The 27826-nt window shown below is 41.2% G+C and overlaps 1 protein-coding gene and 1 long non-coding RNA gene across 3 annotated transcripts; one reads left to right on the top strand and one right to left on the bottom strand.

The window, feature by feature from the left end:
• Window positions 1–341: 341 nt before the first annotated feature.
• On the bottom strand, window positions 342–4622 carry LOC147584099 (uncharacterized). The gene is made up of 3 exons (XR_015241080.1): window positions 4387–4622; window positions 2456–2617; window positions 342–621 (listed from the first exon to the last, which is right to left on the bottom strand). It is a non-coding gene; the product is annotated as an uncharacterized LOC147584099 (long non-coding RNA).
• A 307-nt stretch (window positions 4623–4929) lies between these two features.
• HMGCS1 (3-hydroxy-3-methylglutaryl-CoA synthase 1) lies at window positions 4930–26462 on the top strand. Of its 2 annotated transcripts, XM_086678302.1 has the most exons (11): window positions 4930–5085; window positions 10805–10865; window positions 16977–17434; window positions 17761–17886; window positions 18418–18582; window positions 19932–20097; window positions 20894–21064; window positions 21539–21645; window positions 22990–23115; window positions 23342–23505; window positions 24641–26462. In XM_086678302.1, the coding sequence occupies exons 3-11, from the start codon at window positions 16987–16989 to the stop codon at window positions 24728–24730; spliced, it is 1563 nt and encodes a 520-aa protein (XP_086534428.1). In that variant the 5' UTR covers window positions 4930–5085; window positions 10805–10865; window positions 16977–16986; the 3' UTR covers window positions 24731–26462. The 2 variants fall into 2 exon arrangements, with proteins under 2 accessions (XP_086534428.1, XP_025779950.1); XM_025924165.2 differs by lacking the exon at window positions 10805–10865 and having other exon boundaries at window positions 4932–5085.
• Window positions 26463–27826: the final 1364 nt, after the last annotated feature.

Below are 27826 nucleotides of genomic sequence, written 5' to 3'. Positions count from 1 at the left end.
GCTCCAGTGTTGCTCTTTATAGACTGTAAGGTATTTAGTGCGTCTTTATTTCTCAGCTTTGGGCCCCAATGCTCAGTGCCGGCCTGGGTGCTCCAAATCTAGGGTGACTCACATTGAGTAACTCAGGCTATCTGTGAGCTGGACACTATCTTAACATATTCCTTCCATACACTACTGTGAGGGACAGTGAGGGCAATATGTGTTTTCAGGAGGTGGAGTCTTCGGTGAGGTACCCCCTAAGGACCCGGAAACTGGGTCATCCGCTGAAGAATAACCTTTAAGAAGTTGACACATACTGAAGCAGAGATAGAAAACGTCACTTCAAAGAAACCAAATGTTACTCAGGCAGTAAGACTAGACTTTAACCTGATTGATTGTACTGACTTGTTTAGGGAACAGAATGGGAAGTAGAGATGGTCAGTCATGGCTTCATAAAAAAGAAGTCACAGATACAAACGCAAACTATGCCCAATTAAGAATGGGTCACAGAAGAGATTAGGAGTGGATTGTGTATCCAGTGTTCTTGAGCCATTGGCAAAGCCAGTCTTCAAGTGGCATGGGCGAAGTTCATTGGTAGTTTCGTGGCCTTGGCATATCTTCATTCCTATTTGGAAGACCGTCCTATTGAAAAATGGATACGTCATGTCACTGTAACCTGATGGGAAGAGGAGCTTGAAAGAGCTGTGTTTCTAATTTTCTTCCCAATTCCATGTGTACAGTCAATGTCCAAGGATGACACGACCTCCCGTGTTGGTTAACCTAGAGGGTGAGTCATGCGGACTTTGAGGGCTGGGGTCCCTTTTGTACTATCAGTAGTGAACTGGCATTCTGATTTATGCATCATAAACGTGGTCAATGTAGTGCACCCCTCAGAGACGGACTTGTTCTTAGCAGGCTGATAGAAGACGTCTGCTGAGCCCAGGAGCCAGGCACCAAAAGAGTCCCCAGGGTACTCGGTGCTGTCCTCTGAAGCCTCTTGGGAGAAGTTACCTACATTGCCTTACTCGACATCTACCACCCCACCCCAGTCTACCCTCTTTGAACACAACTGTGTTTCTGTATACACAATAGTAGAAGGAACATGGGTTTTGACATCACAAGACCTGGATTTGAATTCCATTTTTGCTACTTTTTAATTGAGTAACTTGAAACAAGTTACCTAACTTCTCTGCACCTCATTCTCCTCGTTTGTAAATTGGGTTTTACACAGTGGTGAATTAGAGGGATAGTGTATACAATACACATATTATAATCTCTGAAAAACACTATACACTCAATAAACCCTTACTACAAATGTTGACAAGTGAGAAGTAGATTAACCTCAAGTAGATTAACCTCACACTGTAGGAAGAACATTCCATTGAACTCACTCCCTTGCCTCCCAAATTATATGGAAAAAATATCATACTCTTGCTCTCTTAACACTCCTTTTACCTGAAAAACCCAGCACGAGGGAAATTTTACTGGAACTCACCACCACTTGGACTTAGGCTATCACTCTTGATTGAAGTTGCAGTTCCCACATTATACAGTTGATGGTTCCCTTTCCCTGAAATGATGCCCCCTCCCTGGTCCACGACCCAGATATCTCCTGTCACTCCTCCAAAACTCAGCTCAGACACATGGGCCTTTTGTTTTCTATTCTTCAACTGGGCAAACCTTTGCCCTTCCTGGCCCTTTCACTCGGCATCCCTCTGACTCCAGAGCTAGAGAGAGGTTCTTCCTCTCCACCTCATGGACCTGTCCACCCAACAGGCATTTTCTTGTTTCATTACTCCACTGCATTCTTTTCTTCACGGTATGATCCCTGCCTGAAGAGACATCAACTTATTCTTTTTCCTACATAATGTTTGGTTTTCCTCCACTAAGCTTGACTGGATCAGAAACTGTGTCTGTCTTGTGTGCCACAATGAACCCTTGAGCCTAGAACAGTGCCTGGCACACTCTAGTGTTCAATAAAGATCTCTGAATGTGATAAATGGACAAATACCACTTGCTCTGGAAAGCCTTCCTTTGCCACCAGGATGAGTTAGGTCCTCCTCCTCTGAACCTCCAGTGTCCTTTGGGCATGCTTCTTTGTATAACGCTTGAACTATGTTGTGATTACTAATTGTGTTATTTAAGAAATACCTGTCATGCGTCCTCACACAGTAGCAACCCTTTCAGGGGTAAGGTGGGAAAGAGGAAAGGCAAGAGATAAAACCCTAGAGAGGAGTTGTGTTGGAAACACCACCTGTTTGTGGGGGTAAAAGTGCTAAGTCAGTAGGGTTTTCAATCAAGTTCCCATTAAGAAATTTTGGGAAGGGGGTAGGCGATGGTTCTGGAGAGAGGAGACTATATCCCTGGGCACCACAAGCCTACTGTGGAGTGCAGCAGTGGAGGTGAACTAGTGTCATTGTGCTGTCAGGTAGGGACAGGTCCCGAGTTGTGTGGAAGCAGTACAGAAACTCCTCACCTTGCGCAGAGCACAGAAGAGCTGAAACTGACCATGTTGAGGGGCTGTGCTGCAAAAGGGGCTGAGGGAGCCTCTAGCAGAAGTCTGCTGTAGGACTGCTGGTAGGGCATCCAATGAAAGCCATGATGAGCCTTAGGACTGTGCAGAGGTGAGCCCGGGTTCCTGTGAGCACAGGGAGGCCAGTATGAGGACCCATGGGCATGGCTGAGCGCCCTACCCTCCTCTGTTTTTGTACCAAGTCTTTAAAATCGGGGATGTAATTTACACTTCTCTCACTTTGTGCTAGCCACTTTTCAAGTACTCAAGAGCCACATACAGCTAATCCTTGTTTTATTGGACAGCATAGGCCGGGCACAATCCCTGCTGCAGAGCAAGTAAAAAAGTAAGTGTTTGTCCAATGGGTGAATTTATAATACTAAATGCTATCATAACATCTTCCTGCCTCTAATAAAATTTTTGTTCCTTTCAAAGCAGGGCCGAACAATAAACTATATTTTGCCTTTGATGTGTAGCATCTATAGTGCTTGACCAACATGACTTAGCATTCAACTTAGAAACTATAAGGAAACATAGATCTTAATGTCTTAAAAATGCACATTCAAGTATGACGTTGACTTGACTATGCTTGTATAAAATCGTAACTCAAAAAAAACTTGCAGCCCCTTCCGAGATAAATATATGTATATTTTGTCCTCAACTGCATGGGCCAGAGCTAATATTTGTGTAGCTTGGTATTATCTATTATGTTTCACAGAATCTCTGAGGCTTGTTCTTAAAAATTCAATTAAGATGCTCTGTATCTAATTATTAACCCATTTCATGGTTTATTGCTTAGCTTCCCAGTTATCAATAACTGTGCTCATTTTGCTTAACTGAAGATTAATTCGATCAAAAAGACAATCTGTGCCTTGTGGGAATTTCCTGTTGTGCAAGATGATCATTCTCACGACTATCTGGCTAATCATATCCTACTGTGAACTCCCGGAGTTGGAACTATTTGCTCTCCCTTTCTAAGAATAAAGCTGTATCTTCTTTCTTCTGGTTGTCTTTACTGCTTTTCAATGCATTCTATGCCAAGAATGTTTAATCCCCCCCCCCCCCCCCCCCCCCCCCCGCCAATTGCTGTTGATCACAACCAGCCAATTTTTGTCTCTCTTTAACATCTACTTTTTGAGTGTATGAATTGGGCAATACTATGGAGTGACAGCCATTGAGTGGCCTGTTCCCCCCAAGTAATTTATGCCACCAGTTCACAGTGGTTCCATTGCCAGTATATTTTGCCACTTCGCTGTTGAGAATGTCTTTTACTAGGTTAATATCTATAGTGGATAATAAATTTCATATAACAGTAGTTGTGCGATGCACAGAATCATCAATGACCACGTATTAGCAGCATTCCTGGGTCTCAACGAAACAGAGGGGGAGGGATACGAACAACTCTCAGGGTCCCCCACCAAAGCAAAGTTTACAGATTCTCAGTCTGAGGAGGAGATGGGGCAGAGTCTAATTTAAGGCCATAATTATCCTCCTTTGGATTCTCCCAAATGGTGTTCCCGGCGATTTCCTCCAGCTTGCTCCTCTCTTGCTCCTTTCTCTTTTCTGGGTTAGTTAGGTAGTTTATATCCCATAGATTCGCTACACCGGCAATTATGGGGCCCTTCCTTCTTTCAACAACCTTTTATTTGGCATCTACCACATATCAAGCTCAGAAGGTACAGTGGGGTCAGATGGAGCTCCTTTCCTCAGAGTGCGTGGGCTACCAAAACTCCTACAATCGTGATCAACTTCCCTGCTCAGGCCAGGAAGTCACTGGCGTCCTCACTGGTGTCTAACCCCAAACTTTGTTCCAGTTTCCTTAGGAAGAATTGTACCAATAGCAGTCTCTTAAAATTAAGTCAAGGTAGTTTTGAATAGAGGTATTAGGTACTCACAAATCGGGTGTTTAGAATATTTACACATTTACAAATTCTGAGTGATACCCTGTTACAACTTGTAACGTAGGCGTGCTTGGCTTCTCTGGAAACTAGAAAACGTTAAGATTGAATTCAAAATAAGTATTTCAGAAATCTTACAGGTGAAACCCAGATCTGTTGCTAGGCAACCTGACACAGTCCCAAGTGGGGACCAACTTGCCTCCCACACTTGACCATCTCTCCCCAGTGGTGGGACGCGGAGACCTCATTGGCTCCCGTCTCCTCTCACTAAACTCCCATTGGTCGGAGAACCTCTCACTCCGTTCCTGTTGGCTCTCGCTGTCTCTCGCCGCTCTGTAATTGGCAGGCCGGCTCTCGGGCCACCCCACGTCACTCTCTCACCCCACTTCCTCGGCCCTCCAACTTTATCCCCGCCCCTTCCCCCGCCCTTCCAGCCACGAGGGAAAACCCTAGCAAGATCCCGCCTCTAGTTTTCTTCGGATTGGTAGAAGCCGGGCTGGGGGGCGGGCGCTGCCGGGCTACTCTGTGGGCCACGATTGGCTGCTGGAACCACTGCCCAGCCTCCCACCGACTGCCGGCCTTGCCGGAGTCGGGTGGGTCGGCGGCTATAAAGCTGGTGGTGGAGGGGAGGCCCCGCGTACTGCCCTTTCGTGGCTCGCTCCCTGTCCACGACCACCACCCGGAGGTCACGTTTGGGTGAGTGCCCCGCGCGGAAGAGAGCTAAGTTGCTGCGGCGCTGCGGGCGGGCGAGGTGAGGGCCGGGCCGAGGCGGTGTCCTTGACTAGGCCCGTAGGAGGTCCTGCTTGGTTCGGGTGGGGAGGAGGTATGGACCCGGCCCGAGAGGAAGGGGCGCCGCGAGCAGGGCCGTGAGGGGACTCCCCTGCCAGGGGCCCTGGGGCTCTCACCGCGGTAGGTCTGACGAGGGGCCGAGGAGTCGCAAAAGGAAGAAGGCGAAGGGGCGTTGAGGGCTAGGGTTCTAAATGACATAGCCAGGTGCTGGAGGTGCCGGGGACGTGGCTGTGATCGCCGGGAGGGGATTTGGGGGCAGGGAGGCGCATCAGGAGGGGACGATGAGCTGGGCTGCCAGGACGTTCCTGGAGCTTTGGGTTAAGGATGGACGCCGAAGGATGGGGAAGATTATAATTAGATGGAGGCTTGTAGGTTGGCAAGTGGGTGTGTCCTCCTGCAGCCACATAGAGTTGCTGGCAAGTGGGCATAACTTTTGTTCCCTGGCTCAGGTGCAAGAAAGCATCACAACCGTGATTTAGCCTGGAGGAATACTTGGGCTCTTGACTGCTTCAGGCAGCTTGCGTCAGATATCACAGATTCCGCCTCCCACCTTCCCGCCTCCATATTTTTTATGCCCATATTAAAAAAAAAAAAAAAAAAAAAAAAAACGGTTTCCTTGGTGTTCTGAAATCCCGTACCTCCCTCCTGCTAATAGCTTCGGGGCCAGCCCGACCTGATATGGTGATGTAATGGGCAGGCACCCACAGGGCCTTCACACACAGTGGGTTTTGGATTAAGCCAGGGACATTTCAAAGCCAAGTATATGGTGTCTTTGAAAAACGTGCGTCCTGCTTTGACCAGTGGTGGAGAAAAAGATTATTCTCACCTACCCTGGAGGAGGGATTTGGACAACAGATAATGAGATTGTCTCTGCTTGTCATGTTTGCCCTATGGCCTTGGCCATCACAGGCTTTTTTTTCGAGGCTCACCTCTGGGGTATGTCTTTCCTGCTCCTGATGCTCTTGTCATCCAGCTGCAGTAGAAGGAGATGTTCTGGCTGCTGCTAAGTCACATTTGCTCGATTGCACGGATGAACTATGAAAAACAGTGGCAGGCTACGTGACAAAATTAAGACAAATGGAAGTGCTCATATAGTTAACAGGTTTTTCCTTCTGCGATGGAGCTTGGGCTTTCATTGTACAGATTCTGTTAGAAGGCGGATTGGAAGTCCTTAACATGGATCTGTGCCAAATGGTTCTTTGCATCTTGAGACGTCTAAGCCGTTTGTGTTCTTTCTTTGATCAAAACTTTGTTTTTAAAATTTCAGTTATTTTTGTGGGGGTGGGGAGGGTAGGGATAGCATATTTTATGGAAGAGGAGAAAGACTTTATTTCCTTAGTGTTTAACCTTTGCAAGTCTCTTTCTCCTAAATGTGTAGGTTTATCCTTTATTCAGTTCTAGTTTAGTCAGGAACCCCAGTTCTCAGGAAGGTGTTTCCAATGGGGAGAAATTATGGGATATTATGTTTGAGGCCATAAGAGGCCACATCATCTACTGGTAGTTTCTGGGCCTTGCTTTTCATTTCGTTTTCTTTAAGTATTTATCTAGAGTGCTTTTATACCTTGTTATTCTTTTTTATTTTATTTATTTTTAATTTACATCCAAGTTAGTTAGCATATAGTACAATAATGATTTCAGGAGTAGATTCCAGTGATTCATCCCCTGTGTATAACACCCAGTGCTCATCCCAACAAATGTCTTCCTTAAAGCCCTCACCCATTTAGCCCATCCCCCCACCCACAACCCCTCCAGCAACCCTCAGTTTGTTCTCTGTATTTAAGAGTCTCTATGTTTTGTCCCCCTCCTTGTTTTTGTATTATTTTTGCTTCCCTTCCCTTATGGTCATCTGTTTTGTATCTCAAATTCCTCTTATGAGTGAAGTCATATGATATGTGTCTTTCTCTGACTAATTTCACTTACCATAATACCCTCTAGTTCCATCCACATAGTTGCAAATGGAATACATTGTTATTCTTAACTGTGGGAATGACTAAGATTTTTTGATTGAATTGAGATTTTAGCTAGCTTTTCTGGAAGGAAGTGCAAAACCCTGATATTGATGTAATGTGTGTTTCCTGGGTACCCTAAAATTATTTAAACCCATAAAGCAGTGGAGCTGAAGGGAGATGCAGTTGAGGGTCTGGTTCGAGGAATTTGATCGGCTATATATTCAGAATCTATATTTAGTTTCATGTAGAAATGAACAGAGTCTTATAATTTTATGTTGGGTTACTAACAAACCAAATAGAAGGGTGTGATATTTTTATGTTTCTCAAGATGGTGGTATAGATTCAGAAGGTTTGAAAACATGTTACCCAATCTAATGAGAGGGTGGTAGGACTCAATTCTTAATAATCTATTCATTCTGACACTTGGCATGTGATGATCAGTTGCTGTCTGTCAATCGAGTGTAGATAGAGTAGAGGAGCTCAGTCTTCATCTTGGCAGGGTGTGTGCCTGGGGATGTATACATACGGGAATGTTGCTAAGACCAACAGACTCCTTACATTTTTCAGTAGAAAGCCACTCTTCTGAAACACCTTCTAGGCACTATTTGGGGCTGCAGCTCATTTACAAAGCGATAGCAAAAGGAACTGACTAATGAGGGCTGCTCTGTGTACTTGAGTCTAAACGATTTGTCCTCTAATTGTGATAACTCCAAATTTAACTCCTCAAAAACTGGCAGTAGAATGCCCTTTACTCCAAGGTCTCAAAGGGATTTCAAAAGAATCAAAATACACCCCCTCTCCCATTAGGAGCCTAGGAATCTAGTATGGATAAGAAGACTGTCAATAACTAGTTTTCCATTGAGAGTAGAATATGAAGACTTTGAGTGAATCACATACTTGCTGTAGAAGTGCGGGACCCTGATGAGAAAACTCTAGGAAACCTTGCTGGAAGAGGCAGCTTAGAACAGGGCCTTGAAATAGGAGTAGAATTTATAAGCAGACCAGTAACTCTGGGGAGAGGCAGGAATGTCAGTTTTTTACTTAGAGAACTAGACCAGAGTGTACAGGCGTTGCCAAAGCCTTCACCGTAGTTTTGCATGCTTGCTCCTAAGGGGGAAAGATGGCCAGCTCTTTCTCATGAGAAAGGGTGTCCTGGATTTCTCTCCTTTTATAGCGAAAAAGATCAGCAGGCAACTGCTTACCATTTATCATGGACCAAACTGTGTGCTGGGTGAACTTTTCTGACTACTTGTTTGAATCAAGGCTGTAGAGGGATGCCAAAGATGGAATTCAGAACTCTGAATAAACCCCAGGAAAAAGCATCACTGCATGAACCTGGTTGGCCCTGGCAGTCTCAGCAGTTTTCAGTTTTAATCTTTGCCAAACTAGAAATGCCTATATTGGGCCTCTGGAGGCTCCAAACAGGCTTTGTGGTAACAGTGCCCAGCCGCTTGCGGTTTATTAACTGCTTATTATCCTGACCCATGCTGCTCCATGATTTGCCCTGAAGGGACCTTCTGTTAGAAATAAGCTGATGGTCAGCTGGAGACTTTGGCCTTGCTGTTTCAGTCACGATAGAGAACCCTTCTAGCAGTTGCAGAAGAGAAAGGAAATCCCTTTCTAATGGGTTATTCCCCAAAGTGGCATTTACACCCTCCATTTCCTTTCCCGGTCTCCTGGCCTCTTCTTCTCCTGGGAGCTTAAGTAGCACAGCAGTCCTCTGTGAATCTTTTTTCTTGTGTTTCTTTCTTTGCTCTAATGCCCTTTTCTCTGTCTCCTTTTCTTTCCCCTCTTCTCTTCCCTCTCCTCTCTTTCTCTTGCTCCCCTTTCTCCTCCTCCCCTCCTCTTCTCTCTGCCTGTCACCCCCCACACCCCCCCCCCCCCGAATTTAAATAATCAAAATTGAAAGAGGGAATATTGGAAGTTCAGGAGAAATTTCCTTGGGAAAATAGTGTCAAATACATATGCCTACATGGTTTCAAGAAGAAATATTACTAAGTTATTTAAATAGTCTCAACATGGAAGGGGAATCATGTTTTCCCCTCACCAGTGAGGACTAGTCCCTGTGGTCTGCTTAATTTGCAAGTTACAAAAGCATAATTGAAATAGCAAAGAACAAAATGCAGGTTATTTCTCAAAGTGTATGTATAATTCTGTAATCAAAGAGATCTTTTGAAAAGTTTTTTTTTTTTTTAATGTTTTTTATTTTTGAGAGAGCATGAGCAGGGGAGGGGCAGGGAGAGAGGGAGGAGAGGATCTGGAGTGAGCTCTGCACTGACAGAAGAGAGCCCGATGTGGTTCTCAAACTCACGTACCGAACTGTGAGATCATGACCTGAGCCAAAGTTGGATGCTTAACCAATTGAGCCACCCAGGTGCCCCAAAGAGATTTTTTGGAATGTAGTAGTCTTATCAGGGTTTATTTATTTGGGGTGGGGGGGTTAAACTTAATGAAATAAAAGGAACTAAATCTGGGAGGAGCTCTTAAATGTAATCATGGAAAAGAAATAAATCTTTACTAAATTATTTACTAAAAATAATTCAGACTACTGAATGCAGTCTCTGGTTAATCAGTCAAGGGCAGACGCTAAGTTTGCCAATAATTACATAGAGAGAAAAGGTAATTGTGTTTTCGTTAATATAGGAACTATTGTCTCGAGCAATACTCCTTCAGAACAGATGGCCTGAAGAAAGTGCTCCAGTGTCACCTTCCTATTGCATTTCCACATAATTTAAATGATGATAAAGCTTAATGCTCCTTTGTCTTGATACTGCATGCTTATCTTTTTAACACAAGCACTATAGGGAAAATTACTTTTTAAAAAGTTGGGAAGGGTGAGGGCGGACCTGTTGAAAACTAGGAGCACAAGATTAAATACAGGAAGGTAATTAGGTCTTGCTAGAAAGATACATATTTCATTTGAAAAATTCTAAGAACTAGGATAATGATGAGTTGGTGCTTGATATTACAAAACATTTTTTAAGCTTATTTATTAATTTTGAGACAAAGAGAGCACAAGAGAATGAACATGAGCAGGGTAGGGGCAGAGAGGGAGAGAATCCCAAGCAGGCTCCACACTGTCTGCACTGAGCCCCAGTGCTGAGCGGATATGTGGCTCAATCTGATGAACCCGTGCAGTTATGACCTGACCCCAAATCAAAGAGTCGATCATTTAATTGACCGAGCCACCCAGGAGTCCCTTCACTCCATTTTATAGAAGAGGAAATTGAAGCTCAAAGAGGCACAAATCACTAAAGCCACCAACTCTTAAAAGTGTAGAGCAAGCTCTTGAATGTATCGATCTCATTACTCCAGAGCTTGCTAGTCCTGTACAACTTATTGATATTTCTTTCCTTCAATTCTTAATAATGCAAAGTTAGTAAAGACAACTAACAACTCTCCCAGCATCACACTTGATTTAAAACCTGAATCGGTAATACGAACTTCGTATGTCAGGTCATTACCGGGACCGAACCTACCATTATAAGCACTAATGAAATAACGTGGAGATGTTTAATAAGCTTTAAGTACCATTTTTCCAAGCAAAGTCAAATTTGTTCTATGGCATGTGATTGGGCAAGGAAATGCTTATTTGAACACACTTGGAATTGGAGTCATTATTTGAATTCGTGTGGTGGTTTATGACTTTAAAAGAAGTTCTTATTTGAAATTCCTAGCGCCTGAAGGAGGAACCAGAGTGACAGACCTGGAGACTACAGTCCTTTATCCCTCACACAGGTATGGCATCCTGTCGTGCTGCCGAAGGAAAGTGTTCCTCTCCAATGGAAGGGGGAGATTTAATTTTCATCCCAGGGCTAATAACCATTTGTGTGCCCCACACATTCTTAAAATCCATTACAGAGTTATACCTTATCTTTAAACACGAGTTAATGCTGTAGTGCCTTGGGAGACCATTCAATTTTGTGATTGTCAGACTGATGTTTAAAATCTAGAAACTGATTTTTTAAAAAAGTGTGCCTTTTCTCTCCTTTTTAAAATTTTGAAAGAAAATTTCTGTATTATAAATGCAGAATAGAATCCCCATTATCCCACTTACATATTTTTTAATTGCGCATACAGTGCTCTGAAAAATAACGAAATACCTTTTTATGGGCAAAAGGTTAAAAATATTTGAAGGGGATTTTTTAACTGTCAGATCTTTTTTTTTTTTTTTTAATTTTTTTTTTTTTTCAACGTTTATTTATTTTTGGGACAGAGAGAGACAGAGCATGAACGGGGGAGGGGCAGAGACAGAGGGAGACACAGAATCGGAAACAGGCTCCAGGCTCTGAGCCATCAGCCCAGAGCCCGACGCGGGGCTCGAACTCACGGACCGCGAGATCGTGACCTGGCTGAAGTCGGACGCTTAACCAACTGCACCACCCAGGCGCCCCTGTCAGATCTTTTTTTAAGTTCATTTATTTTGAGAGAGACAGAGAGGTGCGAGTGAGGGAGGGGCTGAGAGAGAGGGGAGAGAGAATCCCAAGTAGGCACCATGCTCAGTGCAGACCCGACAGAGCCCGATGTGGGGTTCGATCCCTCAACTGTGAGACCATGACCCAAGCTGACATCATGAGTCAGATGGTTAACCATCTGAGCTACCCAGTCATCCCTAAACTGTCAGATTTTTAAACTATATTCTATTTAGAGTTTTTTTGTGGTATTTAGAATAGTGAATTAACCCATTCTGTATGGAGTTAACACCATAATGTGAAAATCTGAGATCTTTAGCTGGCTTTTTTCTTTTCCTTTTTATAATTTATTTTTGGCCTGCTTCAGAGAGCATTGAGAGGACAACACAAGAGCATATGCTTAATAGGATAGTTAAAAGTAAAGATTACAGTTCAGAAATTATACCATATTTTTTGTTGTTTGAAATGCCATGGAAACAATTACTTCCTTGTATTAATTTTCCATTCTTTTCCTACTTAATCTTACTCTCCCTTAATTTCAACCAAAAGCTAAATATTTCAAATTAGATGGCTTTTTATTGGGAATATAATAAACATCTTGGCCATCAAAACCCCTCAAACAATGAGCAATATTGATTGAGTCAGATACTGTAAAACTTTTTCCATACCAAGATTAGGGTCATGATTGACTTTCAACCTGATGTGAGTGGGTTAGTTAAGCTACATTTTTTACCCCAAATGAAACAAGGTACTTAGTTAACCCCTCGGAGGTTTAAGAATAACAGAGTTATACCTTATTTCTTAAGTACCGTAATATAAGAACTGATCAGAGCTGGTCAGATTATGGTAAATATGGATTAATTCTGGGATCAAAGCCTTGCATTATGGCTTCTTATAAACTGGTTTATACCTTCAGAAGATTGTATATATTTGTCCATTTTCTTTCCAAAAGCATTGCAAGCTGTTGGGCCAGGCAAGGGAAATCACAGTGTCCTCAGGACGTTTAGAGCAGTTTGGAGAGTTGTAAAGAACCTAAAGTTTCAGCTTGTGGGAAAGGCTGGGAAGGTGGGTGATCCTCCTGCCCCTGGTGACTTCGAGGATAGCATGTAGGAGGGGTTCCTCTTCTAGGGATATGGACTGGTCTTTGTTTTTAAACACTAGTTATAGAACTCTTTTCTGTGGATTATGCAGAGGACTTCATGTTATTTTACTATAAACTGAGAATCTGCCTAGTGACATTTTAGTTCCATTATGTCTTTATTTCAATTTCAGTGTAACGCCGTGTAGATGATCATAAACTGCTAGGTTTCCAAGGAAGAGGGGAAAGAATAAAAGAAGAAAACAGATGCCTCTCTGTTAATGTAGCCAATTTGACAGAATTTCTGTCTAGTCATGACGGTTGAGGATAGAAATCTGGGAGCCATCCTAAACACTTCCTTCTTTTCTTAACTTCTAGTCAATCACAATTTCTGCTAGTTTTTTGCTTCCATATCTTTTGAAGCTGTTCCTTCTTCACCCATCATGTAGTAATTGCTCTGGTTCATGACCTGTCTTCTCTGGACTGCTGTGTCTGCTCCCCAACTCACATCTGTTCTCTACACAGCACCAGTGATTGTGCAAAATGTTGACTCTCAAAATTTTTGACCATGACCCTCAGTAAGAAATATACTTTATATTGCAACCCAGGGTATGTGTGAATAATTGAAACATAATTTTCATGAAAAAATTCTTAAATTTACTGTGTGCCATGCAATCTGATATTTTCTGTTCTTTACTATTACATTTTAAAAAATGTTGTTTGCCACCCACTAAATTGATTTCCAGAGTTGGAAAAACACTGATCCGAACACTAATATGACCCAGGTCATTCCTGTTTAAAACCTTGATGGCACCTTAATGCCTTTATGATGAAGTCGAAGCTCCTTACCATTAGCATAGCAGAACTGTTATGACCTGACCCTGACCTAGTTCTACTGACGTATTATTTGTCTGATCTACTCCCTGGGCCTCACATTTCACTTAGTAAATTAGTAAAACTTTTCATAGTTCTTTGCTCTGTGCCTTTATGTATGCTGTTCACCCTGCTGAAAATCTTCTACCACCATTTGCTTCTGTAGAGCTTTACTGATTACTCCTTACTCATTCCTAAGACTCAAGTCAACACCAGTAACCAAGAAGCCTCTCTCCCCACTCTTGCCCCGCCACCAGGTTGGGCTGGGTAGTTCTCCATAACATAATCTGTCTCTGCTGTTTCACTTGTTTAGTATTAGGTGTTTGTATCTTACACACAAGATGGTGAATATTTATTTGAAAGGGCAAGGGTTATCTCCTATGAAACTGGTCCCAAATGTTCGGCATATAACATGTTGTCATTGTTTAGGTGAATAAAAAAACATATACATAAGATTCTTGTATTTAGAAGGAAGATTCAATGATATCCCTTAAGACCTTTTTTTTTTTTTAATGTTTGTTTATTTTTAGAGAGTAAGCATGAGTGGAGGAGGGGCGGGGAGAATCCCAAACAGGCTCTGTGCTGTCAGTGCAGAGCCTGACGTGGGGGGCTTGATCCCACAACTGTGTGATCATGACCTGAGCTGAAATCAAGAGTCAGACACATAACTGACGGAGCCCCCTAGGCGCCCCACCCTTAAGACCTTTAACTTAGATTTTGTGATTATATCTCTAGGGGCTTATTTTTTAAGTTTTAATATACTCATGGCTTGATGGCTTATGGGCTCAGAGTAGATTATTACATGATTTAAGGATAACCTCTCTGTTTTAGATATTCTGTCAAGATTTCCATAATTAACAACTCACTATGTCCGTAGTTTGTAATTCATTATACCTGATAATATACCAGAGTTTGCAGAGTGGCAGGGGACAAATGACATAAATATAGGATCTTATTTTCACGTTTAGGAGTCAAAGTAGTGAGTTGGTCAATGCTGTAGAAGGTTGGTGAACCAGTAGGACCCAGGTAACTCTCATAAGCTAAGACCTTTAGGTCAACGAAAACCTGAAATTCTGTCACCTAAATAGCACCTTCCAATTGTGTGATGCCTAAAAAGGAAATTGAGTTGTAGAAGTTTATCTTTTTAAAGTTTATTTATTTTGAGAGAGAGCGGGGGAGGGGCAGAGAAAGAGGGAGATAGAGAATCCCAAGCAAGCTCCATGCTGTCAGCACAGAGCCTGGTGCAGGACTCGAACCCACCAATCGCGAGATCATGACCTGAGCTGAAATCAAGAGTTGGATGCTCAACTGACTGAGAGCCACCCCGGCTCCCCACATTGTGGAAGTTTAAACAAAGAAAAGGTTCTTTCTCTAAAACTAACAGGCTGTGCCATTCTTCAAAGCCTGACGACTATATTCCTCTGACTCCTGTGCCGGCTGGGTTCTGGGTAGACTGCCCATGGAAGTACTCAAGAGAGATTGGAAGGTGGGAAGAAGGGGCGGTCTTGTTGTCAGTGGCGGTGGCAGGAAGGGTTGGGTTGGGAGGGGTATCTTGGCTCTAGCTCAGTAGCAGAGGTGCTAGTGCTGACAGCCCCAGCGGCTTCAGCAGGAGTGTGAGCTCTGGGGATTTGAATAACCACCTTCCTTCCCCTTTTTGCTCCTCTAGCCCAGCCAACAAATTTGAAACCATTTCCCTCTATTAAATTCTCCCCTGTGAGAAATAATTTAGAATAACTTCTCTTAATGAATACAATCTCTTAAAAAAAATTGAGACTCTGGTAGGTCATGTGACTTGCCCGTAGGCAGGCACGTAGCAATGGTGCTGAGTGGCTAGCACATTTATTTTACTGTTAGTAAATAAATCTAGGCACTACTGAAAGTATGTATAGTGTGGCAACAGTTTTCTATAGTGCCCTTTTAAAAAAAAGAAGGGGTGGTTTAAAAAAATTTTTTTTTTTAACGTTTATGTATTTTTGAGACAGAGAGAGACAGAGCATGAACGGGGGAGGGTCAGAGAGAGGGAGACACAGAATCGGAAACAGGCTCCAGGCTCTGAGCTGTCAGCCCAGAGCCTGACGCGGGGCTCGAACCCACGGACCGCGAGATCGTGACCTGAGCCGAAGTCGGCCGCTTAACCGACTGAGCCACCCAGGCGCCCCAAGAAGGGGTGGTTTTAAGAGGTGTTATCTAGATGCCACATAAGTAATATATGGATTACCAGTTTTCAAATTTGAATCAGTTTTTTTTTTTCCCCTGATTTAGAAGCTAAGTGATACCTTGTGATCATTTGTTGCCTATATACTGGCTGTAGAAAGTATAGGATATTGGCATATCACCCTGTGATGGGTCCTGGAACTTATTTTTGCTTAAAATTTTAATCATATGGGTTCTGGGTGAGGGAGTGGGGTTCTTTATAATAACAGGGGCCTTGTACGGATTGATTTGGTAGACTTCTATAGTATGGCTTTTCTTTAAGTTTGTTTGTCTGTTTGTTTATTTATTTAGAGGCAGGGAGGGGCAGAGAGAATCCCGGGCAGGCTCCACACTGGCAGCGCAGAGCCCAGTGCAGGGCTCGAATTCATGAACTGTGAAACCATGACCTGAGCCGAAATCAAGATTCAGAAGCTTAACTGACTGAGCCACCCAAGCGCGCCTGATTTAACAATTTTTAAAGTCCCTTAAAGTCAATAGCTGTGAATAATCCATATATCTATGATGAGTGACTGACTGACTTATTTAAACATTCTTGGGTGGCCAGGAATGGATTAGGTACTTGAATTCTGATTTGTGGACCATATTACTAATTGTCATTGTATTTTATCTTATAGTTCTTTACAACAGAAGGATCTTATTTGAGTTTTCTTTACCTTTAATAATCATTTCTTAAATCTAAAGAGGTCCAGGGTTTTGTTTGTTTTGCTTTTTAAAGATTTTATTTTAAGTAATCTCTGTGCCCAGCATGGGGCTCAAACTCATGACTCCGAGATCAAGAGTCACACGTTCCATCAACTGAGCCAGCCAGGCACCCCTGAAAAGGTCTAGTTTTAAATCAGGTGCAAATCTTTGTAAAAGACAGTAATTTTAAATAATAGTATTCCATTCATACTACAATGACTACTTTCACATATTAAAATTGCCCCTAATATAGTCAGTGGTATTGCAATAACATTGTGTGGTGACAGATGGTAGCTACACTTGTGAGCAGAGCATATTGCATGGAGTTGTCGAATCTCTATGTTGTACACCTGAAACTAATGTAACATTGTATGTCAGCTATACTTCAATAAAAATAATAATAATTATTATTATTATTATTATTATTATAAAATAAACTTGACTGCCCTAAGTAAAATATACTAAACTTAGAACCTAAATTAACATTTTGGGTGAGAGTTGAACTTTTAATGTTGATGTCTTAAGTTTGAACTTGACAATCTGGAATTTATAACCTAAAACAACATTTTTTTTCTGTTTTTCTTTCTCAAGCTCTTTCACCATGCCTGGGTCACTTCCTTTGAATGCAGAAGCCTGCTGGCCAAAAGATGTGGGAATTGTTGCCCTTGAGATCTATTTTCCTTCTCAATATGTTGATCAAGCAGAGTTGGAAAAGTATGATGGTGTAGATGCTGGAAAGTATACTATTGGCTTGGGCCAGGCCAGAATGGGCTTCTGTACCGATAGAGAAGATATCAACTCTCTCTGCATGACTGTGGTTCAGAATCTTATGGAGAGAAATAGCCTTTCGTATGATTGCATTGGGCGTTTAGAAGTTGGAACGGAGACAATCATCGACAAATCGAAGTCCGTGAAGACTAATTTGATGCAGCTGTTTGAGGAGTCTGGGAACACAGATATAGAAGGAATAGATACAACTAATGCATGCTATGGAGGCACGGCTGCTGTCTTTAATGCTGTTAACTGGATTGAGTCCAGCTCTTGGGATGGTATGTTACATGTTATATGTTACATGTTATTCCAAAGAAACTCTCCTTGAGGATGCATAGGCCCAAACGACCTTTTAATTAATGCCATGTGCAATCTTGCCAGTTACGCTTGTTTGAATATGCTCAGAAATATAGCTCTTTCAACTAATCTGAATTATAAACTTGTTATCTTTATCATGTAGGACAAAATTATAAAAATTTGGAATATTTTTTTCTTTGCCAAAGATGAGGAAAGCACATTCTAGAAAAATAGAAGACTTCAGTTTATATGTGTGATATTTATAGTGGTGATCACCTTCTTATATATTAACAAAAATATTTTTCAGGACGGTATGCCCTGGTGGTTGCAGGAGATATCGCTGTCTATGCCACAGGAAATGCTAGACCTACAGGGGGAGTTGGAGCTGTTGCTCTGCTCATTGGGCCAAATGCTCCTTTAATTTTTGAGCGAGGTGAGTGTTTGAGAGAGCATTTCTTTTTTTATTAGCAAAGTGTGCCAGGAAAGTTGAAAACAGAAACAGAAGCCAGTATTTACTGAGTGTTCATTAAATGCGGGTACTGCCTGCTCAGTGCTTTATTTGTGTTACTGTATTTAGTCTTTACAGCGATTTTATGAGGTAAGTAACATCATTCTCATTTTACAGAGAAGTAAGATGGGTTTAAGTAACAACCAAAAAGAGCAACTGGCCCATAGTCACTCATTAGTGACAAGTTTAATTTGTTTTCAGTTCAGTAGAGCAATTGTGATGTCCCATTTAGACATATGAAGCTTGTGTAAAATGTTGCAGTGAAAGAAGTCTTAGGCCTATCCATGGATACTGTTGTTTCATTTCAATTACATGTTGGTCTCACCTTGTGATTTCTATACTGCAAGTGGCAAGAGTAGATTATTAAGGAAAGTCCCCATATAATGGGATATGCTTACTAACATACAAACATCAAGAAGCAGAAATACATATCATCTTCCTTTTTTGTTCTAATAGGACTTCGTGGGACACATATGCAACATGCCTATGACTTTTACAAGCCCGATATGCTTTCTGAATATCCTATAGTAGATGGAAAACTCTCCATACAGTGCTACCTCGGTGCATTAGACCGCTGCTATGCTGTCTACCGCAAAAAGATCCGCGCGCAGTGGCAGAAAGGTGGGTTTCATCCATTCTCCTTGGTTTTGGTATCTGTTGAGGGCAGTGCGATATACTAAGTATCTTTAGTGAGATGTTGCTTTGTAGGAGTGTCCTTTAACCATTTCTTCCTCACCTACCAGATTGCATTTTCCCATAGTTTTTGGGAATGTGTAATTTCGGAAAACAGGTAAGCTTTGGAAATGAGGTATGTCTGTGCAAAAATACTTAGATTTATCCTCAGTAAAAAATTAAAACTAGGGTTAAAGAAAGTGACTTGGGGGCACCTAGGTGGCTCAGGCAATTAAGTGTCCGACTCTTGATTTCAGCTCAGGTCAGGATCTCACAGTTCATGAGTTCGAGCCTTGTGTTGGGCTCTGAGCTTACAGTACAGAGCCTGCCTGGGATTCTCTCCCTCCCTCTATGGCCTACCCCTCCCCTGCTTGTGCTGTCTGTCTGTCTGTCTCTCTCTCTCTCTCTCTTTCAAAATAAAAAAACTTGAATTTTGTTCATCTTTTGACAGAGGTACTTTTATAAGGCTTTACTTTGCAACTGTGATCCAGAGCAAACTCTAATGAAAATAAATCGCTGAAGTGACTCCCTCCGCCCCATAGGTTGTTTGCATTTGACCTGTGAATTCATACTTGCTTTTTCAGTGTCCTCATTAATCTCTATCTTTAATCCTAAAAAAATTTCTTGAGATATACTCAACAGTACAGTATTTGAATTAGTGCTATTAAAACACACAGTATCATATAAATCAGGCTTTTTCCATAAACTAACTTTGCTTTTATAGAGGTTGTGAGAGAGGGTTAAAAATTGAATAACATAGTAAGATTGAATAACATAGTAAGATTCATGGTGGTCCTGGAGAAGAAGCATTCTTGCATTGTGTAAAATGTCATACTGTTTAACAGTATTTAACAATACAGTGATTTTCTAGCTTTTTATTAGGATCCATAGTGAGAAGTACATTCTACTTTGTCTGTGCTTGCTAAGTGGAAACAAAAATATCATGAAATTACTTATCCATGCCACAAGTTATACAGTTTGCTATTTGCTACTGTATTGTCTTTCATTAAAAAAATACTCTAAGGTTAAAAAAAAAACAAAACAGAAAAAGCTGGCCCCAACCCACTAAATTAATTACAGACTCTTAAGTATGGAAACAGTGATGTGGTAGTGGATATTGTTCTATCTCTGGATGTCTTTTTGATCTGCATTTTAAGCCATTAGAGATTATTTCATTATACAGTATATTTTTGGTTGCTTTTTAAAGATATAAGAACATCGTAGCCTTGTTCTAAAATCAGCCTTCCAAAGATAGTGGTTTAAATGAGTTTCATAATTTCTTTGCGTTTCTCTTTCAGAGGGAAATGATAGAGATTTTACCTTGAATGATTTTGGTTTCATGATCTTCCACTCACCCTACTGTAAGCTGGTTCAGAAATCTCTAGCTCGGATGTTGCTGAATGACTTCCTTAATGACCAGAACAGAGATAAAAACAGTACCTATAGTGGCCTGGAAGCCTTTGGGTAAGAGGAGTTGTTATGATTTTTTTCCTTTTGTGTGAGAGTATCATTATTTTTATAGACATGAAAATTTTAGAGTCAAAAGGATCTTAAAAGTCATCTAGTCTAACCCATCTATGTCATTAGTGAAGAAACGGAGTCCCAGACAGGTGGTGGCTTACCTACATGAATTCTTTAGTTATTTCTCATATTTTCTGATTTCCTCCTTTTAGATCTGTTCCTGTTGTCACCATAATAATATAGCCTGATGAGTGCTCATATTTACTACTACAGCCTCTGAAATCTTTTCCCTGCCTCTCAAGCCCCTGTGCCCCATCCCATCTCACACGCTGCCGCTATCAAAGTCGCCTTTCCTACTCCTTCCACATTTTCCCCACTCTTGGGGCTCCCTAGAATGCCATGCCTGTTCCTTCTTGCCTGTGGCCCTTCTACGTCTAATAAAATTCTACTCAACTTTTTAAGACCTGGCTCCTGTAATATCGTGACTTTTCTAACTAAATAGACATTATTATGGACTTGAAAGAGTAGTGTATTCAGCTTGGTGGCGACGAAGCTTTAGTGAGTTTATAATCCCACTAGAATTAAGTTGTCTTAACATGATTATAAAAAACTTCAACCAAAAAGACTGTATGTGTGCAACTGTTACATCTTCCATAACCATTAGCATGTTGCTACTTGGCTTTTAATAAATAAGGAAACTAAATCATACACACCGATTAGAATATTAGTTACGTCCACTAGTATAATAAAAATGTAGTCTTTGAGCATTGTAAGATGGTCTTTTTTCTTAATCTTTCAGGGATGTTAAATTAGAAGATACCTACTTTGATAGAGATGTGGAAAAGGCATTTATGAAGGCTAGTTCTGAACTCTTTAATCAGAAAACAAAGGCATCTTTGCTTGTGTCAAATCAAAATGGAAATATGTACACATCATCAGTGTATGGCTCCCTTGCTTCTGTTCTGGCACAGTAAGTACCCATTTCGGCTGCTTCACTCCTCTCATTTGGGGATGTTCAATTTCGAAGACTGAAGCTGCTGGCAGGCATGTTGTTGGCAGGTCACAGGATGACATTTTATTGCTAGGCTCTCTACCTACTGTCCATTGACCCAAAGAGAAATGGGACGAGGCTGCAGTTACTCCTGGGTACTTCGTTTCATACTGGCTTTCCTGGCTGCTGTTCTCGTGGTCTTCTTACTCTTGACCCGCAGTTGAACTGTAAATCCCTGGTTGGCAGAGTAACTCATTTTATGACATGATGACTTTCATAAAGCCCCATCATTCCCAAAGAGGCGAATAGTCTTGTTTCCAGTGTGCTTGTTGTAAAGCGCTAGGTTGGCTTCCTGCGGCTACAGGATGAATTTTGACTCCCAACTCAGTCTTCCCACACCTTGTAGTTTTAGACCAGTGGGACTTTTTCATGACATTTCTTCCCTCTGCGCAGGTACACGCCTCAGCAGCTTGCAGGAAAGAGGATCGGTGTGTTCTCTTACGGTTCTGGCCTGGCTGCCACCATGTATTCCCTTAAAGTTACACAAGATGCCACACCAGGTAAATGCCAACACTCCCAACAAGTGTGTATCGAGAAGCTGCCGTACCACGGTCCATTCAGCGGGCTTCCCAAGTGAGCACTTGAATCTGTCCCGCAGATAATTACATTTGAATCTTCATCACTTCTTTCAACGTCGCCAGAGTTTTACTCTTGAATGATCTGCCTTAACTGGGTAAATAAATGGCAGGATTATGTCTGAGTTGGGAGATCTTTTTCCCTCTCATCTGAGTCAGAAAAAATATATAATGAGCTTAAAAAATCTTATTATGGTGGGGTGCCTAGGGGCTCAGTCAGTTGAATGACCATCTCTTGATTTCAGCTCAGGTCATGATCTCATAGTCTGCGAGATCGAGCCCCATGTTGGGCTCTGTACTCAGCACTGAGCCTGTAGCCTGCTTAGGGTTCTGTCTCTCTCCCTCTGCCCTCCCCTGATCACAAGTGTTCTCTCTCTCTCTCTCTCAATCTAAAAATAAAGAAAGAAAAAGAAAGAAAGAACACAGCACTGCACTATACTTCCTCCTCCCCAACAGTTTTAAAATATATATATTTTTAGAGGTTTTATTTATTTTTGAGAGAGAGAGCTCAAGGGGGGAGGTGCAGAGAGAGAGGGGGATAGATGATCAGAAGCCGGCTCCGTGCTGACAGCAGACAGCCCGATGTGGGTCTCGAACTCACAAACCTCAAGATCATGACCTGACCTGAAGTCGGATGCTCAACCGACTGAGCCACCCAGGCGCCCCATTAAAAAAAAAAAAAAAAAAAAAAAAAAAAAAATCTTATTATGGCATAGTGTTTGACTTTTCCTTCTTCAGCAAGTAACTATTTTTATCCTTTGTGTCAGTTTTAAAGCATTTATAACCAGGGGATATAGGTAGGGAAAGGGATGCATATCTGTTTACAGGCAACTTTTGAGTCTGATCATACGAGTAATAGCAAACCGTTTCTTTTTGGTTTGGTTTCATACTAAGATATTTGATTTTTATAGGTTTCTAGTTTTTGGCTTATATTTTGAGAAACTTTTGCCCCTTCCCTGAGTAGGAAGGAGCAAAACATGGTGAAAAACTGGTGGAAGACTTGGCATTACTCTAAGACTGGATCATGTATTGACCATAGACAAGTTACTTATAGTTTCAGATCCCACTGATTTCCCGACTTGTCTATTGTCTGATACCAAACAAATGTCATAGGGAGGCTGCACCAAACAAATACTATCATATCTTTCAATTAAACAATGTCAGGTAGTTCTACAAGGAACAAAAAGTTGTTTTTCCATTTGGTAGCATTTTGTTCAGGCTTTGGGGCATGCTACTTTTGTCTTTTAATTTTGGTGTTTACTGTTTTAGGGTCTGCTCTTGATAAAATAACAGCAAGTTTATGTGATCTTAAATCAAGACTTGACTCAAGAACTTGTGTGGCACCAGATGTCTTTGCTGAAAACATGAAGCTCAGAGAGGACACTCATCACTTGGGTAAAAATACCAAATTGTGTTTAAACATTTATACCCAAAAGCCTATTGGAGGGCTCTAATAATATGAAACATGTTACATGTAAGATAAGGATATCTAGGCTTTATTCGATACTAATCCGGTATCAGTAAAAATTGTGGGGAAATACGCAACTTTTTATCCCTAGTTTTATTACCAGGTGAATTGTATATCATAACTAACGTTTCATATTCTCTTCCTTTCCTTTAGTCAACTATATTCCCCAGAGTTCAGTAGATTCACTCTTTGAAGGAACATGGTACTTGGTCAGAGTGGATGAGAAGCACAGGAGGACCTATGCCCGGCGCCCCTCTCCCAGTGACGACACCCTGGGGGAAGGAGTGGGACTTGTGCATTCAAGTACAGCCACTGAGGTGGGTAAAGCTCGTCGTGCTTGTTCTCTGCCTTTGACAGCATAAGAAATTTCCATCCCCACATCTCCGGGGGACCCGAGACTGAGCCACCTAAAGGAATGTCGAGAAAGCAGAGTAATTCAGAGCTAGGGCTCTGGTGTTGGATTCCAGCTGTGCCATTTTCTACTGTATGAAGTGCTTTGCACTCAAATTATTAGCAATTTGAAAATGGATAGTAAATACTAGGTTTTATTAAGAATACCAACATTTAAAGGAAAACTGATGTAGAGAGAAGGCTCATTTTGTGGTAATGTCTTGGTGAGAGAGGAGCCCCCCTCGTCTCTTCAGGCCATTGTCAAATCTCTATAAATTGTCAAGCAGCAACAATAATAGCAATGATTTGAATTCCTATTATATGCTAGGAACTTCATTTACATTTTATTTTTTTAATGTTTATTTGGTTTTAAGAGCAGAGAGAGAGACCAGGGAGGTACAGAGAGAGAGGGAGACAGAGAATCCTAAGCAGGCTCTGTGTTGTCAACGCAGTGCCCGATGTCGGGCTCGAACTCACGAACTGTGAGATCATGACCTGAGCCAAAATCAAGAGTCAGATGCTTAACCGACTTAAGCCATCCAGGCGTCCCTATTTACATTTTCTGATTTAGTCCTTACAAAATCCATCTTGAGTAAATGATGCTATCCCCATTCTACAGATGAAGCTGCAAGAAGTTAGATGATTTGCCAAGTCAAGGCCACGCTTTAAACTAAGGACTTTATGACCTTGAAGTTGTTTATTTTATCTGCTCATCACAAACTTGATGAATGCATAGGCTCGCTTCTTGCTCTTACACAAATTAGGTAGCAAGTCGTGGCGCTAGAGTGAGAGTTGGCAACGCAAGAGTAGCAAGTAGAATACTGTGTATGGAAGGTCTCGGTGGTCTTCTCTCCCTCGCTCTGAGTATTTGTGTATTACTTCACCATTAGGTAACGAATCGCTATTGAGTTCCTTCCCTGAAAGGTTCTATAGGATATGTGTTTAGCATCAACCTCTCCAAAGTTGTCCTTTCTCAGGTTTTTCTTTAATGAGAATTTTAATTAGCACTCTGTCTCTAAAAAAACCCCAAAGAGTCAACAACTCTTTTTCCTTCGATTTTAGCACATTCCAAGTCCTGCTAAGAAAGTGCCAAGGCTCCCTGCAACAGCGGCAGAACCCGAAGCGGCTGTCATTAGTAACGGGGAGCATTAAGATACTTGTGTGAAGTGGAAGACTTAAGTCAGTGTGGGTTCGGGTGGGGGGTATGTATGGGAACAGTTCTGGGAATGGGATGTCTGGGGACAATTTTAAAGGATTACATGTTATGTAACTTTTTATGTGACTGACATGGAGCCTGGAAAACTATCGTGTTCTTGGGAAAGTCTCTTTGCTCAATTTGCTAACATGCTTCCTGTCGTGGTCTAGCCAATGCTTAATGTACCGGAATGATGTTTAAGGGCTCTGTAAACTTCATACCTCTCTGGCCATTTGTATGCATGAAGCTTAGTTTTTAAATGTGGTATGACGAATTGTGCGCTTTGGGCGAAGAAAGCAGAGGTACTGGTCTCCGATTTTAATTTTTTTAAACACGTAAGAATTTTGTACTTTGAACAAACAAGCTTACTGAAAGTACCTGTGGTTTTTGAAAAAAGTTTCTAGTTCAGGGCGTATGGTCTTAAAATGTGATATGCACAAACCCTGTTTAAAAATGGCAAGACAAACCTGCTCTTTTTCTATAATTTATAAATCCTGAAGAGGGAGAAGAGTTGGGATGATATGGCACTGGTTCTGGAAACCGGAATGTTGCTTTAAATCCAGGCCAGCAGGGATGAGTTATTGCAATGACCTCTGTGAACAGAGAGATGCTAGCGTTGAGTGGACGTTTGGCATAGACAGCGTGCTGCACTGGGAGCTGTGGCTGTACCTCTGGGTCTGCTTCTGGATCAGTGGCTCAAGGTGGATTATACTGAACAACACTGAGATGTCGGTGGAGCTGTGTATGAGGAAGTGTTGGGATCCTTCTTTGCACCTTATTTTGAAGAATAAGTAAAACATCTTTCTGGCTGCCTTTAAAACTTTTAAAACAAGATGGAAGGATGAGGCAGGGCATTATTAGGTGACTTCTGATGCTTCAGTGTTATGAATTCAACTTAAAGACTGACAGCCTAAATTCATGGTGTAAGTATTCCTTTTTTTTTTCTTTTTTTGTTTTCTTTTTTGGGTATCTTTTCAATGAAAAACAAAAAAAAAAAACAAAAAACTGCAACCCACGTTTTTATATAGTATGACCAGCCAAAAAGAGTATTCCATTTCAAGTTCTGGAAGTAGGATTTATAAAGCATTTTTTTAGACTTTCACCTTAAAAAACCAACAAAAACTATCACATAGGATGAATAAGACTGGTTAGATCGTTTTGTAGATCTTCTTGGTGCTGAATATGACATGAGCCTTATAGATTGTAACATAGAGATAGTTGGAACTAATGTACAGAACTCAATTTTTTAAACTTTATTTGCTGTTAAATTCTGTGAAGTTTCAGTTATCTCAGATAAACTTACACAAATATGAACTGTAATGTTTCAGATTGCAAGGTAATATGTAATGTAGTGTTTGTAAAATACTCTTGTCTAATATTAACTAGTGGTATTTTGATTTGTACAGTCATAATTTGTTAAAATGACTTCATTTTAACATCTACTGATGTAGATTAATAATGTAAGTTCACATTTAAAGATTAATGGGAAAATGGTGCATGTAAGACTTTCACAAGTATTGGGAGTTTGGTATGTTTTGAAAAGAGTTAATTTAACTTTTGGGTGTCAGGAAATGGGTTTCTCAAAGTCCATTGCCGGCAATGGGCAAGCCTGGTGAAATTGTCAGAGCATTAACTGTACACCTCATCGACAGTGAGGTGAATAACTTTGAATAAAGTTTTAGAGAAATATTTCGGATATTTGAGTATTCTTTTTTTTCCCTCCTGAACTAAGAATTTAGGCAAGAAATCAGCCAAGGTGCTATTTCTAAATGTGGGCGTTTGTTTCATTTCATTTCATTCATTCACTAATTTATTCATTCATCACTCAGCAAACATTTGAAAACCTGATATAAGCAAGGCACTCTGCTTAGGTCAGAATTAAAGAGTTATAAGGCATAATGTCTTGTCCTCAAGGAGCTATTCATCTAGTGTGGAAGAATTTGTACTCATAATTTATTATTTTTACCTTTTAAACAAAGTGGGTGGTCAGCATGTATAAATTTGGCTGTAAATATTTATGAAGAGAGTTACTGTGTTTTCCCGGAAACAACCTAAGATTAAGAGTTACCAATTAAAGATCAAACTTTACAGCCAATGAACTGCTTCCAACCAGCAGGAGCCTCCAACGTGGTGCTGGTGCTCCCAGGGGTTTTATAGAGAATTTTCACATTGGCAGTAATACTGGACCAGATCATCTCTAAGAGCCATATCAACTCTTAGGATTATATGAATTAGGAATTAACCCAGATTATTTGCTAATCCCAATCAGCTCATATCATCGTGTCATGTCTACATTCAATACTTAGTGATAATTTCTTAACCTTCTGGGGTTTTGTTTTTATGAACACTAATGAGCAAGTTTAAGATTAGCGGTAGATCAAACTCAAACGGATGCAAACAGCTACTTTTGATCCTCCTGTGATTCAGTTGAAACGCTTCTTCCCTTACCTCCTGTTTGAAATGTCCTGAAACACTAAAGACGTCAATAGAGCAAGGAATGAATGTAACAGGGTCTTGAAATCATTTCAAGTGAGGTAATCTTGACATCAAAACGAACACTTTTAAAATTTCCAGCAACTACTTTTAATTAAGTCCTAGGTTCCTTGTGTTTTTCCAAATTGGTGGTCAAAGAAAACAGTCGTCCTGTGATTCCCCTCCCCCAAATTATTATAATGGTAGTAATTTGGTGCTGAAGATTATGAATAGCAATCCTCAAGAAGTTTATAGATCATCAGAGTTCTGGCTTATAATAATAATGCATTTTTATTTTAAATGTTTAGAAGTAAAAAGGAATTAATCTTTTACTTTTCTTTGCCCATGTTTCATCATTGTGCAAGCCTCTACAGTAAAAAAAAAAAAAAAGAAATGAGGGGCACCTGGGTGGCTCAGTCAGTTAAGGGTCTGACTAGCTCAGGTCATGATCTCACGGTTTGTGAGTTCGAACCCCGTGTCGGGCTCTGTGCTGTCAGTTCAGAGCCTGGAGCCTGCTTCGGATTCTGTGTCTACCGCTCTCTCTGCCCCTCCCCCACTCATGCTCTCTCAAAAAATGAATA

This window comes from Puma concolor, chromosome A1 (assembly GCF_028749965.1).
Source record: "Puma concolor isolate L17-30 chromosome A1, mPumCon1.1.hap2, whole genome shotgun sequence".
Lineage (NCBI taxonomy): Eukaryota > Metazoa > Chordata > Mammalia > Carnivora > Felidae > Puma > Puma concolor.
Note: the sequence above shows the minus strand (reverse complement) of the source record. Positions and strands in the feature narration are given on the sequence as shown.